The following is a 19,439-nucleotide window of genomic DNA, read 5'->3' on the forward strand; positions in this document are numbered from 1 at the left end:
GATTTAAAATCAAATTCTTTTTAAAAATACTTGTACTTTTACTCGTTACTTTTTAAAAGTAACGTTGCCATATATGGTAAGGTATAAAACTTTTTGAATCTTCTTAAGGAATATAATTTCGCATGGTAAAATGCAATACTAGTAAAATCGGTTGAAAAGTTCCTGAGAGATTAAACTTCAAAAAAGTCAGATTTTGCTCAAATTTTGTATTTTGCCATATAAAATTATATTCTTTAAAATGATGCAAAACATTTTATACCTTACAATTAAAAATTTTTGACCATTATTAAACAAAAATAAACAATAAATATTTGTTAAAAGTAAATTTTTTTAAAGGAATTTATGTTTGGATAAAAAAATATTTCTAATTTAGTGCAAAAACTCTTCAACCCACTCAAAAAAAGATAGAGCGAAATACGCAAAAAATAAAATTAACATTAAAGGATTCAAACTTTAGAGCTCATCAAACTATTGGGATCATATTTCCCAGGTTGCGGCGAATATTTTGAGGGTTCAAAATCTAAATCCGTCAAAAAAATTTATGTTTATCCAAAGAAAGTATGTTATTGTGTCTGATTTCGTAACTTAAAATATCGTCTGTATTTAATAATTAGCATATTTGAAGTTACTCCTTTCAGCCATTAAATTTGAGTCCTAGAACATGAACATCCGATCATTATATCAAATGTGATTCAGGGTAGTCCGTTTTTTATTTTGCACACTGTACATAGAGTTATATTTTTTTGATCAGTATGAAGAGGAGGTTTCGTTGCACAGGGAACCAATAATCGTACCAGAAATACATGCAAAACATAATTTATAAAAATTAAGAAAAAAATAAACAACAAAAAAAACTCTACAATTAATACTCATGCAAGAAATAAATAAACGAAACACCAATAATTGAACAAAAAGATAAAAAAGAATACAACCAATATTTTTTGAATCGTAAATCATGAGTAATCAATTATATTAAAATTAAGTGAAAATATACATTCATAACTTTTCTGAAACAGCTTTCAACTTGTTTCATGTCCAAATAAATATCTAGCGAAAAATAAACTATGCCCGCCAATGTCAACAAGCATTTTACCACACCATAAATTCGATTTTCCCTTGAAAAGTGAAGAAATCAGCACGATAATGAAGTTGGCTTCATTCCCAAATAGGTCTCTTCCACTTTTAAAAGGTTTCCTCTTCCAATTGATTGCTTCTAAAAATAAAGTTACGAAGCTCTTTTTTTTTTTTTGAATTATTTACATTTAGTTCTTAAGCCCTTGACCAATAGGATACATTTTCGAATTAAGCACGTCTATACTTACCACTGTGTTTTTTATCATTTTTACTAAATAACACCGAATATTTTTTTTGTTTTCTGTTGCATGAGATTTTTAGAGATCTTAGATACTTTTGTATCCGCTCATTTCTTATGTACAATTAATTTCTCTCTCTAAGTGACAGTTTTTTTTATTGATATTTTTGGTCCATTTTTTGTCTAAATGAACCAGCTTAAAAATGTTATATGTAACAGAGGATAGCATAAGTGATACGAGAAGCTTACAGTGGAAATAGGGCACATCACCAGGAATAAAATGGTATAAGAACTCAGGCCACGATATGTCGTTTCACGCTGCTAGGGGAGCTTCCTCTATTATGAACTGTTTTATTGTGCGTTTCTGAACAGGTCATAATAGAAAAAAAACGCACCTAGTCGCATACGTCGACATTTCCGAGCACGGCTTCCTATGCAGTTTTAATCCTGGTGATGTATCCTAACTTCCCTAGAATTTTACAACACTTATGCGATCCCCTGTTATATATAACGTTTTTTAACTTGTACATTTCGGCAAAAAATGCTCTACAAATGTCATTAAAAAAGTCTATAGCTTTTGGAGCAAAACCTATTTCAGATTTGAAATCCTAACACCCAAATTAGGCAAGATCTAATATTTTTATAAATGCAATGAAAAAAAAATTTGTTCCCCTGTGTAATTATTCAATTGTAGAATTTTGTATACTTTTAACCATTTAAATGCATGGTATAATTCCAAATGCATAATTTTCCATTGTAAAAATACGACATAAAACTTTTACCGCTGATATGGAACAACAGTTAATACATTAAAGGCTCTTGTATAGTTTGTAACAAATGTAAAAGATGGTACGTCAATTTAATGTAGCATTTTATTTTTTACCACGGAAAGTTATAACGGTTAAGCACGAAAAAACATCACTACACAACAAAATACCAGCGATATTGAAAAGCAATTTCTTAACTAGCTCATGAAATGAAGTATGAGTTATACTTAGTTTGTTTTTAGTATTCAATTATATCATTTCAAGTTTTATAACTAATTCTATTTTTCTTTAAATTTCAGATTGAATCTTTATGAATTAATTAAAAAGAATAACTACAGAGGCATAAGCGCCACCATGATACGTAGGTTTGCTTTTGCTCTAGTTCAGTGTTTAAGACTCTTACACAAAGAACACATCATACATTGTGATCTCAAACCAGTAAGCAGTTTTTTTAATTAAATATTCATCTTTTGTACAGAATCGAATATCTTACTGTATCTTAAATTATTCCAAATGAGTTATTATAGTTATGTGATGGTGTCGCAGTTTTCTATTGTTGTCGTGGCATTTTTATGGGTCGAAAAATCACTTGATATGATCCAGTTCTCCCACATTAGTTTTCATATTGTTTTGGTTGTCCTCAGCGTAAAATTGACACAAGTCATGAAGATATTGTTTTCCTATAAATATTTTTACATCCCTAATTTTAAGGTACTTGTACTGTTAATATTACGTTTTTGGATTTGTTTGTTTTCCAAATTAAGACTTTAAGTGAATTGCTTTTTTTAAATTATTATTATTAGAATAACGCAATTTTACGTTACATTTTGTGATAAAGTTATTTAAATCGGCGTCTGATCTTATTAACAGTTTTACAATAATTATTTTTGGTGCAAATGACATTAATATACTCTGTAAAGAATGACGGTTGAAGAGATTACTTAAATGATTTAAAACTTCACTTTCAGCTTCATGCACACAAAATGATGAAAGCAAAAATTGTGTTTAAAATATACATCCGTTCGTTTGCTAAGCAAAAATATTAAATTACTGTTGTGAAATCACCGAATTCGCTTAAACAATATACTTTTAGTTTAAAATGTTATTTAAAAAGATTATTAATTAAAAATATTGTTCACTAATAGATTTTTTAATAGTATCATAAGGGAAATATTTGGACGTGGGAAGTGGCGGGACAAGTGTTCTTTTTAGTACATTTAGTATTTTTAGTTGAATAATTTCAACTGTCTTATGCTAAGAAACAACAATTATTGCGAAGCAATCATCGTTGTTGGTAAGCGTCAGTAAACAGGGGGCTTAGCTCCCGGGTAAATATAAGAAATTTTGTAAAAATAGCACGATTTATAAGTTTCCGTAGTATTTTAATTATAGAACATTAAACTATTGTACAGTCGAACTCGAGTAACGAACGCGAAGGGGCCGCAACCTTTTCTTTGTTATAACCGAGTGTTCGTAAAAAATGGGTTAATGGAGAAATCATAAAAGCTCCTACATACTTTCTAAATTATAAATGAAATATTTTATTCATTTATGTGCAGATAAAAAGAAGTTAGTTAATTTTTCTATCTCTGTTGTATTCTTCTGTGATTTTTTCCTCTTGAGATAAGTCCAATGTTGGAAATACGATGTATGTTGATGTAAACTTTTTCTGTGCATCAATAATTAACCATTGGCGTTTGAAGTATTTTATTTTTCTGCCCAAAAGCATAAAAATTAAAATAATTTAATTTAAAACTTCTGATAATCCTTTTGTTCATAGCTGAGTTAGAGAGTCTGAATTTTTATGAATCACAAAAATATAGCTTGTTCAAACCGGAATTCGATCCTTAAGAGCGAGCTATACTAAAATAGACTTAACATTGTTCCAATGAAGTATTTCCAGTATCTTAGTTGATTTCAGGTCTTCGTTAAATTTAGGATCGTTATTATCGAGTTATTACAATATAATACCTTTATTAATAAATTAAGATTTCACAATTTAATTATTACAATACTATTATTTAAGATTTAATTAATAAATTTTATTGAACCTATGTAATTAAATTTGGTGGAAATTCTTTTACATTTTTTAAATTTCTTTATATTTAAATATTTTTAAATTTATAAATCTGAAACAGATTATTTTTTCAATTTTATTAATGCTTATTATGTACTGAGTCTCTGTTAAATTATTGTGGGATTTTCTGTTCATTACTTTTGATTATGAGACACGACAAAAAATATTATTCTATACCTGCAAATCACAATTCGAACGGAATTTTTAAATAGTTCAAAGTTAAATAGCCGTTAAGTTACAAAACAAATTGTTAGCCAAACAAAAAAATTATTATAATAACTAAAACAAATTATTAGATGTCAAAAAAAGTGTCATTATTTATGAAGCTCTTAAATAGCTTCAATTTTTTGAGAAAATCGCATTTCTCGTCGTAAAATAATTTTAATAAAAAGCAATAAGAATAGAACAGATTAAAAAATTAATCACAATAAAAAAAGTAGTCTTTAAGATTAGAACAGATCAAAAGTAAATAGAAAATGAGCGAAGAAAAGTAATTTGTTATTATTTAATTTCAGTCATAAATTCTTTATATTAGTATTTACAGGGAATTTCTTTATCATATAATTTCGGTTGTTTTCTAGATTTATTTTGTTTCTAGTTTCGAAAATTTTTTAATAATGAGTGGAATAAATAAGTAAGGAATGATACTGATAAGAATAGATTATTAATTTTTTTTAAAGAATGGAATAAGTAAAATATAATACAGAATGTTTATGTGGAAAACGGCAATTCTATGTTGCTAAACTTTTGATAGGAAATTACAATTTTATGGGTACCGAAATATTATTATAATAATAGTAATTATTATTATTTTATTAAATCGAAATGGAATAAAAAAAATAATTCTGTTATGAAGAAAAATAAGTTTTCATAAAATTTCGAACAAAATATATATGGAACTTCAAACATGTCCTTCAAAAATTCAATTTTTGATGACTCGACCGATAAAATGAAAGCTAATTTAATAAAACTTTCCTTTGGGAGAAAACTAACTATTGATTTATTTACTGATACTCAGCATTGCGGAATAAATATCTGAAAAGTAAAACATTGCCGATACCTTCAATCTTGCCAGATTACGAAGAAAAAAAATTTAACCCCTTTTCGCAGACCATCTCTGATAAAATTACTTTCCCTCTCCAAATCGATGTATCATGGTGTATCATAATATCCTATAAATAAAATATCCAATAATAAAATGAAACCATGTTTTGAAACTTCTGCCTAAGAAACTAAAAGCGTTTTGAATTTTTTTTTTCTGTTGCAGGAGAATATTTTATTGAAGCAGCGATGTGCTAATTCAATAAAAGTTATTGATTTCGGAAGTTCCTGTTATACACACCAAAGAGTATATACGTATATACAATCCAGGTTTTACAGATCGCCGGAGGTATGTATCTCGATTTTTCAGTAAAATATATTTTTTTTAATTCTAGAAACAATTTTAAGTACGCTATTTATTTTAGGCAAAATACATTTTCTTAAAGTGCAAAAACATGATTTTGGTCAACATTTTCGAAATTAAGTTTATTGTAAATTTAGAATTCCTGCACTCTTATCTTTCTAAAAATAGCTTTACTTTTGTGTGTTCTCCAATTGTTTATAAAGTTATATCAGTTCTTGTGCAAAATGACAATAGTGGATAGACTAATGATTTTAAGTTTTTAAATGAGTTCATCACAAAATCAGATTATTTTCACATTTTGCACTACCTTAGACAAGATTTATCATATTGTATTCAAAATAATTTTCTACAATTTTTCAAGAGTGCTATGATTATAGCACACATGTTTTTCGCGAAGACAAGTTCGGAAATTTTTCAAACTTTGCTTTTTCTACTACAGTCCTCCCTAACTCAGTAGCAAACGCACTTGCTTTTACGATAATAGTTCAAAACATAGTTGATAGCCTTATAAATAGAATACTCCTAGGATTTTTTGTTTTAGGTAATAGAAATTGTTTTACTGTGTTTAGCGTATATGCAAAAAAAAAGATGCTTTATTTTTAACTAAAAATTTCCATTTAAATAATAATAATAATAACGAGTTTTGTAAGTTTTTACACATAATAAAACGAACTAGCTTTTTTAAATTTTATATTAATATTTTACAAAAAGTTGCCAAAACTATTTGGATATTTTAAATTAAATCAATTGGATATCTCGCATTTATGACTTATTTAATTAAGTCATAAATGCGAGTTTCAATTTCCAGGACATCTGAAAATGTAATGTAAAAAATATTTATTGTATTTCCAAATAACTACCACCCACTGTATACTGTGAGTGGAAGCCCTGAATAACTTTTGATCTAATGTTCGCATTTTTACGTACTAGAACTCAATCTGAATAACACTATTACTATTTATGTAAAAAAAAAGAAAGAATATTTCATTTTTCAAGATCCGGTATTTTATTATACCGTTTTTGTATGAATGTTTTCATTTATTGAGAAAATATTTTTTGTGTTATTTTATTTTATTTTATAACTGTTATTGAACAATCGAACCAGTTTTTGGGTTTACGACAACTTATGCTCAACTCCGTTGACTTGCAATTTTGAATCTTATCCAGAAGACAAGGAATCTCCTGGATCAAGCATCGATACAAACTAGTCTTCATAGAAGACTTTTTGATGGAAATAACACGCATTTAAGTAACAAGGAGAGGAAAACTACGAAAACTTCCCACGGTATGTCTGACTGCAAAGGAACTCTAACCCATGATTTGCGACCACTGAGGAAAATTTACGTCAGTACTGTGGTCGGTGGGAGCCGGGTGCGGAATTCGTATCGACCAGCTATGGCTGAGATTCGAACCTGGTTCACCTCATTGGAAGATGAAAGCTCTATCCCCTGAGCCACCACGGCTCTTTTGTGCTATTCGGTGAAAAAAAAGAATATCCGTTATCCATTAAAAAATTACAATAATTCTATTCTAATAAAATTAAAATATAGTGGAAGGTGTAGGTCGTTTCCCCGTTGTTGTTTTGATTAAAAAAATTCCTTTTTTTTGTTGCCAATTTTACAGTTTTGTTTTAATATTGAATATTTTTTGTTTATTGTAAAAAAATTTTATTTCAGGATTTTTTTTACTGCTTGGTAAATATTTTTATCTTTTAAAAGTTGCTTTAAAGGTCATTGTTCAGTAACATTTCTTGCTGCAGCCATATTTAGTGCAAATATTAAAGCCACCACTCTATAATCTACCTCCTTAGGTCACCATTTTGAGTCTCGATAAATTTTAAAGAAAATAAAAACCTTTCACAACTCTTTTACAACTATTTTTTTCATTTACCATAAAATTTCGTTGAGAATTTAATTTAAAAAATTATTAATAAATTTAATTAAACTCTACTTGGAGAAGTGGTTCCCATCTCAATAATGTAACACAAAATGACGTTAATATCTTCTACAATGTTATTTAAAAATATACTACCATGCTATAATACTATACTCTTCTGAAACACTATCATAAATGACCATATCTCTTCCGAAAATGATAGGGTATACTTTGTGTTGTGTAGACCGAAGCAAAAAAATGAATAAATAATATGAAATACAAATTATAAAAACACAGAAATGGGCATACTATAGTTTCGGTTCTACAAACTAGAACTTTCCTTGTTGTCTAAATACCAAATGATGGTAGAGAAGCTAATAGACAATTATATGCAATGTGGTTTAAATAATAAGGACAGATGAATGAATTTGAACAAAAAAGAAGGGAGATAGTAGACAAGTGTGTGTAGGGGGGGGGTTGCAGGAGCACAGGACGCAAAAGATTGAATTAGAATAGTTTTCCAAATATTGAAAACCGATGGGATGCTAGAAATATCATTAGTTAAATTATTAGGACTTTTCGAACTATGGAATGGAGTCTCGATGGCTCAGGGGATAGAGATTTCCCCTTCCAACGAGGTAAACCGGGGTGGCTGGTCGATTAGAATTCTGCATCCAGCTTGCACCGACCACAGTGCTGACGTGAAATATCCTCAGAGGTAGACGGATCATGGGTTAGAGTCCCTTTGCCGTCAGGCTAACCGTGGGAGGTTCTCGAGGTCTTCCTCTCTATGTAACGCAAATGCGGGTTAGTTTCATCAAAAAATCCTCCTCGAAGGCAAATTTCTCCCAATACTTGATTCAGGAGTTCCCCTGTCTTCTGGATTGGGTTCAAAATTACAAGGCAACGGAGTTGAACATTAGTAGTCGTAAGACCCCAAAAATTGGGTCGGCTGTTCAACGACGGTTATAAAATAAAATATAAAATCAAAATTATGGAATGATTCCCAGAAATCAAGTTCAGTAAATGAAGATCAAAGATGAGTGAATTTAGCAGGGGGAAAAAATCAAAACATATCTTTCGAGTTCCTTAAGTCGAAGTTTAAGGGTATATTTAGTTTATCCAATATACGCAGGACACGCACTGACAAGAAATTTGATAATTGACCCACCAATTAATAGGGACATTTCACACTTTTACGTTAGCTTCCGTACGCTCCAGTACGTAAGATATGAAGAAACTGGGTTAAATTTTGCATGCTACGTATCTTTACGTTATGTTGGCGTAATCAACGCTGCAAAGACAGAACTGGAAGCAAGCTGTTTATAGCTGACAAATGTTGTTTTCTGTTTAAGCCTACCTTCGAATTTAAAACATGGACATGCAATGCGAATTTGAAGAAATGTATGGATGAAATTTAGAAATGAATCGTGCTATATTACTGCTACCTTACCTGTGCAGTTCAAAGCAAACTATTGTAAAGTTAGGATAATTTGCGGACTTCATGCATAAACAAAATTTCTTCAATCTTTGGCCTCAAATCTAAATAATAAGCTTCATTCCTTATCGCTGAATTTATCAAAATCTATCAAATTTTTCTGCTCATGGAACCACAGTTTTACGTAGGGCAAAGCATCTGGAGTCGTATGCCGCAGCTTTCCAGTGATCTTCTACGTCCAAATGTTTGATTTTATGGTCAAAGTTGAAATGATATTTCACTACGTTAGCGTTTTTAACGTATGGATTTCCCCCAAATCTCTTATTTTCCCTGACGTAAGTTTCATATTTTTCTCGTGCACATGCTCAAAAAATCTTACGTATAGGAGCTAATGTAAATTTGCGAAATCTCCCTAATATCAGCAGTAGGATCTTTAAGGTTGGTTGAATTTAGTTGGTTTACAGGTGCGAAAATGGCTTCAAAGCTTTTTGTTACTAATGGTCAGAAAAAACAAGATTGCTATTAGAAAAACGTAATTGTTTTAATGACGCAGATCATTAATGAATTAATTAAGACACTTATGTGATTAATGAAGATGTTGTAAATTGCAGGTGATATTAGGTCTTCCATATGGTCCGGCAATAGACATGTGGAGCCTGGGTTGCATTCTATCGGAACTGCAGACGGGACTGCCGCTGTTTCCTGGTGAAAACGAGGCTGATCAGCTCGCTTGCATCATGGAAGTACTAGGCCCACCCCCACAAGCAGTTCTCGAGCTTGCATCTAGGCGGAGATTATTCTTCGGTGAGATATTATTTACATAGCCCGGATAAAGAATTTCAATTTTCTTTTAAAATAAAAATTGAACTAAGTTTTAAACAAATATTTTTCATTATTTAAGCAAAGATGTTTTAAATGAAAAAAAAAAAAACTACATCTTTCGGTAATTCCGCAGTTTCATAGTTATTTACACTGTCACGGGTGATTATAATTTTCCCTCTCTGTAAATAATTTTATCCTGTCTATCAGCTTATTTCTTTTTTGTAAGTATTTATTAATGCATTAAAAACACAGATTATTAATGAATTAATTAATGCACTTTTGTATGGAAATAGTTGGAATAGTTAGAATATAGTTTCTTTAAAAAAATTGAATTAAGTTTTTACAAAAATATTTTTCATTAGTTAAACAAGGATGTTTTAAAATATAAAAAAGAACTTTAAAAACCCTACATCTTTTGGCAATTCTCCTTCTTCATCGTTATTTACACTGTCACTGGTGAAAATAATCTGTCCTGTAAATAAATAATTTTATGCTGTCTATCGTTATCTTTTTAGTGAGTATTTATTAATGAATTAAAAACCCAAATTATTGATGAATTAATTAATACACTTATGTCCGGAAATATTTGGACTAGCTATAAAGAGAAAGTTTCTTTAAAAAAATTGAATAAAGTTTTTAAAAAATATTTTTCATTTTTTAAACAAAGATGTTTTGAATATAAAAAAACTACTTTAAAAACCCTACATCTTAAAGTAATTCTGCATTTTTATCTGCATTTGCACTGCATTTCTGGTAAAAATAATCTGTCCTATCAATAAATAATTATTATTAATGAATTAAATAATTTTATTAATAAATAATTTTATCTCGTCTTCCGCTTATTTCTTTATAGTGAGTAATTATTAATGAATTAAAAAAGTGGATCATTAATGAATTAATTAATACATTTATGTCCGGAAATAGTTATACTTGATCTAAAAATGTCGAACTCATTTAAAACACTGATGCGTGTAATGTATGCGTCTGCCAATTAATGATATGCATTCTTTTTTTTCTTCTAAAGATTCGAAGGGTAATCCCCGATGCATAACAAACAGTAAGGGTAAAAAGCGCCGACCCGCATCTCGACCGCTGTCCATTGCCCTCAACACCGATGACCAAGAATTTGTAGACTTTATTGGAAGGTGTCTGGAGTGAGTATTTTATTTTAATTATTTGATTGATATGTTAGATGGAGTTATAAATAATTTCCTCTCTTTCTTGCATCAAGGTCACTTTTTGAATTTCCCAGACCTAAATTTTAAGTATACAGAAGTTGAAAAAAAATATCTTTATTAAATTTCATGTCTACAATTATTTATAATTTTTGATTATTTAATAATTTTTGTTACTTATAATTTTTGAATTTTACAGACCTAAATTAAAAAAATTTTTTAAAAAAAATTGTAAATTTTTTTTTAAAATCAAAAATGAATTAAAATTTTTTATCCTTAATAAGTTTATTTTTCATTTTAAAATAGACTTAAAAAAGAGAGTTGATTTGTATATTTCGTCAGATTTAAAACGAAGAACGCTTTTCTTACTTGAAACAAGAAGAAATGAAATGAGATGGGGATAAAAGTTTAAAGCAATCCTATCAACGTTTCTTCACTTTAGGTTGAACGAAAATAAAAATATTTTTTTCCTTTTAATTTACTTAAAAATTATAGCATTTAAAATTTATATTTTGTTTTATAATTTTTTCTTTAGTTTTACAACTTTTTTTCTATAGTTTTATGCCCCATTATCTCAAAAGTGATTGACGTTTCATTCGGCGATACATTTTTTTAAGCATTCAGGAAACAATCGCAAATTGTATTCTATAGTCATTAGGCTTTCCTGTTGATATTTGAGAACCCTAGCTAGTATTTTAATTGACAATATGCTTTGTTTGCTGTGGTCAGGAAATGATTGAAGTTTATTTTGTCACCAGGCACAAAGCTTCAAGTGAGATTTAAACACCCTAATTTATGAGAAAGTAGTTAAAATTTCGATTGACGATAATTTCCTTTAATTGATAAAATTTCGATAAATTTCACTTTTAATGGTCAGGAAGTAATAAAGATGTGAGAGAAAAAGTAGGAAAAGAGTGAAATTTTAAAGGTTTTAGTGGAAGAACATGTTAAGCGAAATTTTTAAAACTTTCAAGTTTCCTTTTTAAAAAACGCTTTGCAGTCATTTGTTGTAATAGAACATTAAATTTATTTTGGTGCGTCTTTAGTAAAGGCAGTTTCCAATAGGACAGCAGTCTTGTAAAAATTTATCTGGTGTTTACACGCAGTGTTTTTGCCACGTTACATATTTTTGCCATATGTTACGTGTTTTTCGACACACGACACTTTAATATTTTATTTATGCCTGTTTTTATGACAGAAATTTCCACATTTTTGGGAGATTTAATTTGTTTTCATCTTTTTTCATGAAGATATTAGCGAAATGTGCATCCGTCTATAAAGTTAACTTTTATATAAATTTACCAATTTTTGAAAGAAATAAACGGTCCTAAATCTTTTCCTTTTGTTTTAAGTTTAAACTCGGAAAATTTGCAAAACACCCTTTAGAAATCAAGTGTGTTTGCCGTATGTTTCTAAAATGACCGATTGTTCGAATAACCGATTAAAAAAAGTGATAGCGACAAATGATTTGCTGCATTTGACTCATGAATCTATGATATTTAATCTCACTAACTTTTGAAAAAGTTACAAAGTTCATCAACAGGTGACACTGGTGACTAAGAAGCTATACTAAGTCTTTTCTTCTATAAACCATTTCAATTGAAATATTTACAGGAGTTCCCAATAATTTTGCTTTTAGATTGCGCAAGATTGTAGCTGCAACTAATGGTTATTTTAAATCATTGCTTTATAGCCCTTTCCACATTGTAGCGCCATCTGTGAATAAATTTTGCAACTGATTTTAAAATTTTATAATAAGAAATAAACTGGTTTTCTTGGCAAAAAGCAACAAATCGAACATTTCTTCTTCATTCTGTATTTGTTTCATTAGTTTTTCAAATTGTTGGTCATTTTTAGAACACCCGGTTACAGCGAATCTACTTAGCATAATATTCAATATGATTGGAGTTTTACAAATATTGCACATGAATTACGGTTGGAAAGAAATTTCCTAAGAAATATATATTCTTTTGTTTTGCAGCTGGAACAGTTCTCTTAGAATGAATCCCGATGAAGCCCTACAGCACTTATGGCTGTCTTCTTGTTCATCACAAAGAATATCATCCCACAGCTTTAGAGACTTTGAATCAGGTATGTATTTCGGTAAACAACTTAACCATTGCGGTATAGCATTTAAGTAATCATGCATATAGCCATACTGCATAATTCAAAATTATCTAACAGCTTTTAAAAGTTAAACTCGTCGGACAGAAATTTAATTTATGCTACCTTTTACGATATATGTCATATAATTATAAAAAAGAGTTGTAGTTTAAAAAATTATAGAGTATAGAATTTATAAAGAGTACAGAGTTATCTATGGCCGTGGCTAAGAATTAGACTTCTGCCAAACCCATACGTCATACCCCTTTATAGGGCAGACTCATTCATACATCCATTCATTTATCCATTGATCGTAATTTTGACCTGAGTCAGAGAATGATCAATCACCGATTCAGTATCTCCAGAGGTATAATTTGTTGTGGGAACATGGAGAGCTTTGGGACCAGACAGCTTTAACATGCACCAGTCACCATTTACTACACGAGGAGTCTTCGGCCGGTTGGATTCGAATTCCCGTTCTCACGAACTTGAGTCCAGATCCCTGTCTACCAGGCTATCCCAGCCTCCCCCCCCCCCAAAAAAAAAAATCAATTGTTTTAAATGAATAATTTTTTTTCAAAAATCGCAGTTGATTTAAACTTCTCGATTCTAAATTATAAACTGGGCAAATAAAAAATCAATGACTGGTTAAATGCACTGTCTTTAAAAATATCTTGAATATGGAATATTATAATATGCCAATTACGAAATTAATTGAAACTGTTCTAAGATAGCAGACTATAACTGACCTAATTAAGAACATTTGTTTTAAGCTCAAATTTACAATTATTTTGAACGAAACATTACGAAACGATTTCGTTAAACGTTAAATCATAAGAATACTCCACATTTCTCACAAAATGCTATTGTTTTGTCTGACAGAACCTTCCAATTTTCATCTCTATGCTTTTGACTTTTTTCAATTATATGATTTAGTCCTTCATATCCTACATCTTTGCAAAGCCTAACAGCTGAATTTAGTTTTTTCTTTGGGGGTGGTAACACCAGCCTTCGACGTGATAGCCTTCCACGTTTAGTTGGAGCTGTTGCTTTTAAAATTCTGCAATATCAAGCGTACACACGCTGCATACATGCAACACAATATTTTTTGAAAAATTATTGATCTATTCAAAAACAAATTACTAATATGCATCTGGTGCGCTATATTAATGGAACAAGTATGGCAACATGCCTTATTTGCTTTAAGGTCCCATTAGTAGAATATATGATACATTTCCATTTGCAATTCAAGTTCCAATTTTTTTCACAGTTTGAAGTACTGGGATTAAAATTGTGCTGTAGAATATTTTTAAGTTGCAAGTAATGACATATAAATAATATTTCGAAAACTAATAAAATATGCCTTTTAGCTTCAAATGTCCAAAAGCTTTTCTTCTGCTATGAACGTGCAAACATTTAATAAAGCTTGCTTACGTTTCTGGCATGCATTATTAGTACTTACAATTCAAAATATTTCAGCTAATAATAAATAAAATAATAAAAACTATTTATTAAAAGTTATTTTTCGTTTAGAATTATCTTTGGATAAATGGATTTTATAATTGTGTGTAAAACGTTTTCAACTCATTTAAATTTCTCGAGATGTGGTGAAATACGTAAAAAGTAAAATAAACATTAAGGGGTCCAAACTTTGGAGCGCTCTCCAGACCAAACTATTCGGACCCTATTTTCCAGATGGCGGCTATCCTCCATATTTTGGGGGTCAGAAATCCTAATGAACTGAAAAAAGTACGTTTATTCAAAGAAAATATGTTTTCGTGCCTGATTTCGTAATTTAAAATAGCGTCTGCACTAATTAATTAGCATATTTGAGGTCATCCCCTCGAACCGTTAAGATTGAGTCTTTAGAACGTGAAGATCCGATCAATACATGAAAAGTTATTCATTCTGATCCGTTTATTTTTTTGCGCTCTGTATATATTCAAAATTTAAGTTTTGTACAAAATACTTTTATCAGTAAGAGCAAATTAAAGCTGAAATTTGAAAAAGAAAGAGAATTTTTATAAGACCTTAATAAAGACTTAAGAGCGTTTTTCTATCTGACTTTTAATTCACTGTTTAAAATATTTATAAGTAGTGGTGTCAAAAGTTCTTTTAATTGTATTTTGTTAAAATATTAATTCACTATCTTTGCTATCTCTGGAAAAATATTTTCTGAAACTACTGAAAACCCGTTGTAGAATTCTTATTAAAACTGCACCAATTACCATCATACCAAAAGTGCATATTACCAAATTTAATTAAGCGTCATCTGCGTATTGTGATTTCCTACGATTCCCCTGAACGAATTTCCCATTAACCTTTTCTTCATTAACTTTAATTTTTAGCATGTAGCTTATTTTTTTAAAAATTTATATCAATACATATTACCAATATTAATTATGCAATGGGAATAACAATAATAATATGGCGAATAATAACATCCTTAAAAACGATTAAATCTTTTTTCCATTAACTTTGCTCTTTTTAATAGATAGGTTATTTTTTATTTCAATTAATACAAATTATCAACAATAATTTAGCATAATTGTCGCTAATAGTAGAATGGCAATTTTTTCCGGTTCCTCTAAAGAAATAAGTAACTGTACTCCATTAATTTTTCCTTTTAATAATTAGCTTATTTCTCTTATATCAATATGCATGTATTACCGAAATTAATTAAGAATAACTGGCGTAAATAATAGTATGCTGAATTTTAGATCTCTTCTACGCGAATTACTATTTTTTTATCACTTTTGTTTCTAAAAACATGACTATATTTTTTCATTTCAATTACCGTTGAATTTAAATTATTTACTTTCATGAAAACGCGTTTTAAAAGAATTACTCCAAACAAAATAAATATGGAGCAGAAGATAACTTTAGAAATACTAATTTGGTGTCGTAGTCCGCGAATGCTAGCACGTTAATGTTGTTTATTGAATTTATCTGAATGAAAAATAATTAAATACTATAGTACTTACAATAAACACAAATCCAAGAAACAGGAAGAGTTGAAAAGTGTTATCAATAATTTTAATAATTTATTGTTATTTTTTTTTCAAAAGATGGAACAGTCTTTTATTACTAAATACTGTGAGGTGCTGATTAAATGTTTCTCAAAAAAAATCACGTAACATTTTCAAATTGAATCGCATGACTCTTCGTATTCATTTTATCAAACATATCGTACTCTCGTTTCGCTGTATGTCTCTAGACTACATCTAACACCGATTTACAGATAAACTTTAGCATAATCTGGAAAAAAGAGTAAACAGGATATTTAATAACGTACAATCTGTTTTTTTTTATATCTAGAAAATTCTGGAAGCGCATAGCGCTTAAAACAGGAAGATGACAAAATCAGTAAAATGAACTTATAGCTTGCATGGAGAGACAAAATACAAAAATAGTTCGAAAGTTCAAAATCAAAACTAAATAATTCAAAAACTAAGTTAAAAACAAAAATGAAAGTGCTAAATGGAATAATGGATACTAAATAAATAAGATAGAGAAAAAAAATGTATGATTAACAGCCACATCGTTGGTCAAAACTATTTTACGCAAGCATGCAATAGTATACATTATCAAGTATACAACTATAGTGGTAAAGTCAATTGACCCTTCCCCCTTATCTTCTGGAATATTCCACATTATGTGCTTTGCATTTACAGAAAATCAGAGGAGACATTCAGAAGAAAAGAAAATCGCGGACATTCGAAAGGAAACTGGAAATTCGAACAATCGTAAGACACATATCTTTTTCGATGCACCTTTAATCCATCAAATTGCACCATTCCCTCTCGAAAATGCAGGCTGCTCCTATAACAATTGTAAGACACATATCTTTTTCGATGCACTTTTAATCTATCAAATTGCACCATTCCCTCTCGAAAATGCAGACTGTTCCTATAACAGTCGTAAGACACATATCTTTTTCGATGCACTTATAATCCATCAAATTGCACCATTCCCTCTCGAAAATGCAGACTGTTCCTATAACAGTCGTAAGACGCATATCTTTTTCGATGCACTTTTAATCCATCAAATTGCACCATTCCTTCTCGAAAATGCAGACTGTTCCTATAACAATCGTAAGACGCATATCTTTTTCGATGCACCTTTAATCCATCAAATTGCACCATTCCCTCTCGAAAATGCAGGCTGTTCCTATAACAGAAAGACGCATATCTTTTTCGATGCACCATTCCCTCTCGAAATGCAGGCTGTTCCTATAACAATCGTAAAACACATATCTTTTTCGATGCACCTTTATCCATCAAATTGTACCATTCCCTCTCGAAAATACAGGCTGTTTCCATAACAAAAAACCTTAATATTCATTTTCAGAACTCAAAAAATTTATGCGCATTAAAAATCGTCGTTTTAATATTTAAACCAGGAAAAAACAGAAATGGTATCGAAATCTTACGAATAATGTGTGACGAAAATGGTATTGTGAATATCAAACCCTTGTTTGGCTGTCGGCGGAAAGAAAGAAGAGTTTAAAGGTGATACTTGGAAAGTTTCACATGACAATCACACTGGTTTTGACCTGACAATCAAACTGGTTCCAACTAGTGATTCCCCAGATTTCAATTGCGTTTTTATTTTTTTCTGTCTTAAATACTAATTTACGACTCCTTAAGTGTGTGCCATTTAACCTTCATTTTTTATTAGGATTCCATAAGCATTCATCAAAGGTAACAAAAAACCACCGTATGCATTACTTCAATCATTAATAAATCTTTCGATGCATAATCATACTTAGTTCCCGCTTAGGGATCAAATCGCTTTCAGCGCAAACTAGTTTATCTAGAGTTTATATAATGTAAAACATTGTGTTTTACTTTCTACACTCTCTGCAAATAGAGGCGTCTCAAGGTTACGTGATAGCCCCAGTCTCCACACTTTTCCCCGTTTCGTTACAATGGTGTTTGAAAATTTAGTTAAACAAACGCTCTGCCATGGAAAGAAATCAAGATTATTTAATACTCAAAATGATTCGTTTATTTGTAATGCACTTTTTTACTTATCTTCTGAAGGTTAAAGATTGCACCAAAACTAATTCCGTTGCTAGAGTATGTTAAATTAAAATTATGGCCAAATGGCATCCATTGCATTTATATTTAATGTCAATCAGTAAAATGTATACATTATTCTGGAAATTGACCAGAAGTCTATTTTTGTTGATGCAATAATATTTTTCGAAGGGTAAAATATTTAATCCGTTTTAATTCACTTAATCTTCGAATGTTAGAAATTTATTTTTAATTTTTTATTGTCGATAATTATATGTTCAGATCGTCGCACTTCATTAATGTCTTCTAAAGCACAAAATCTGCTCTTTTAATTCTTCTTTTAACCTTTTGACATATGACTTTATATATTACGTAGAGCGTGATTTTTTTTCCTTCCCGGAAAATTCCCTTTGGGAGTATTTTCCGGTATTCAGTCCTGTAAAAAGAATTTGGAAGTGAAAAGGAAATTGATTTTTCTTTGTCATGATAGAAGTTTTTAAGTATTTCAGTTCATGTGGAAGTTTCAAAAGAAGTATTCGAACTTTATTTTATAATTTTAATATCGCCGTAGAATAAACTACTTTCTAAAACTCTATTCTTACCAAATGTAATAACGTATGTATTTTATCACATTAATAGATTTTTTAAAATTTTTGTATGAATTTGACTTTTAAATTACAGAAAAGATTTTATTTTAATGCATGTAATAGTTCAGTAAAATTATACTTTTTATTCAAAGAAATTAATTCTCGAACTTTTTTTTTTATGTAAAGCGTCATTATGTCCTCGTGAATGATATTTTATTCTATTTTGTAATTGTCATTGAACAGCCAACCCGATTTCGGATTTATGATTACCAATGTTCAACTCCGTAGCTTCGTAATTTTGAACCCAATCCAGAAGACAGCGGAACTCCTGGATCAAGTATTGAGAGAAAGTTTGCTATCGTGGAGAACTTTTTGATGGAACTAACCCTCATTTGCGTTACATGAAGAGGATGATCACGAGAACTTCCCATGGTTAGCCTAATGGCAAGGGGACTTTATCCCATGATCCGTCTACCACTGAGGATATTTTAGGTCAGCACTAGGGTCGGTGCGAGCCTCGTGGGGAATTCGTATCGACCAGCCATCGCTGGGAATCGAATCCGGTTCAGCTCATTGGAAGGCGAATGCCCTATCCATTCAGCCATCACGGCTCCCATATTGGAAAACTCCCTACTGTACGTCCCCCCCCCATTTTCCGCTTTTGTTTGGAAATGGGGGTCATTTGAGGATGAAGAATTGAATTTCCTCGGACCAGATAAATGATGAATTGTTTCCGATGAGTTTTTTAAGAGTAATCCTGAGACCATCGGAGTAATACCTAAAAAAAGAAAAAACTTCACTCGTTTCTAAACTATTTAAATAGGAAATATTTTTTTTCTTCTGTTTTCCAACTTTTT

General features: G+C 30.2%; 1 protein-coding gene across 1 annotated transcript in view; it reads left to right on the plus strand.

The window, feature by feature from the left end:
* The window catches only part of LOC107453651 (dual specificity tyrosine-phosphorylation-regulated kinase 4), a 52,747-nt gene that overhangs the window by 16,219 nt on the left and 17,089 nt on the right, over positions 1-19,439 (plus strand). Inside the window, exons 6-11 of the mRNA XM_071181097.1 lie at positions 2,379-2,517; positions 5,424-5,546; positions 9,486-9,678; positions 10,721-10,850; positions 12,853-12,962; positions 16,649-16,720. Coding sequence (XP_071037198.1) covers positions 2,379-2,517; positions 5,424-5,546; positions 9,486-9,678; positions 10,721-10,850; positions 12,853-12,962; positions 16,649-16,720 — 767 coding nt within the window. The remainder of the gene's footprint in view (positions 1-2,378; positions 2,518-5,423; positions 5,547-9,485; positions 9,679-10,720; positions 10,851-12,852; positions 12,963-16,648; positions 16,721-19,439) is intronic.

The sequence above is a fragment of the Parasteatoda tepidariorum genome, chromosome 5 (assembly GCF_043381705.1).
Source record: "Parasteatoda tepidariorum isolate YZ-2023 chromosome 5, CAS_Ptep_4.0, whole genome shotgun sequence".
NCBI lineage: Eukaryota > Metazoa > Arthropoda > Arachnida > Araneae > Theridiidae > Parasteatoda > Parasteatoda tepidariorum.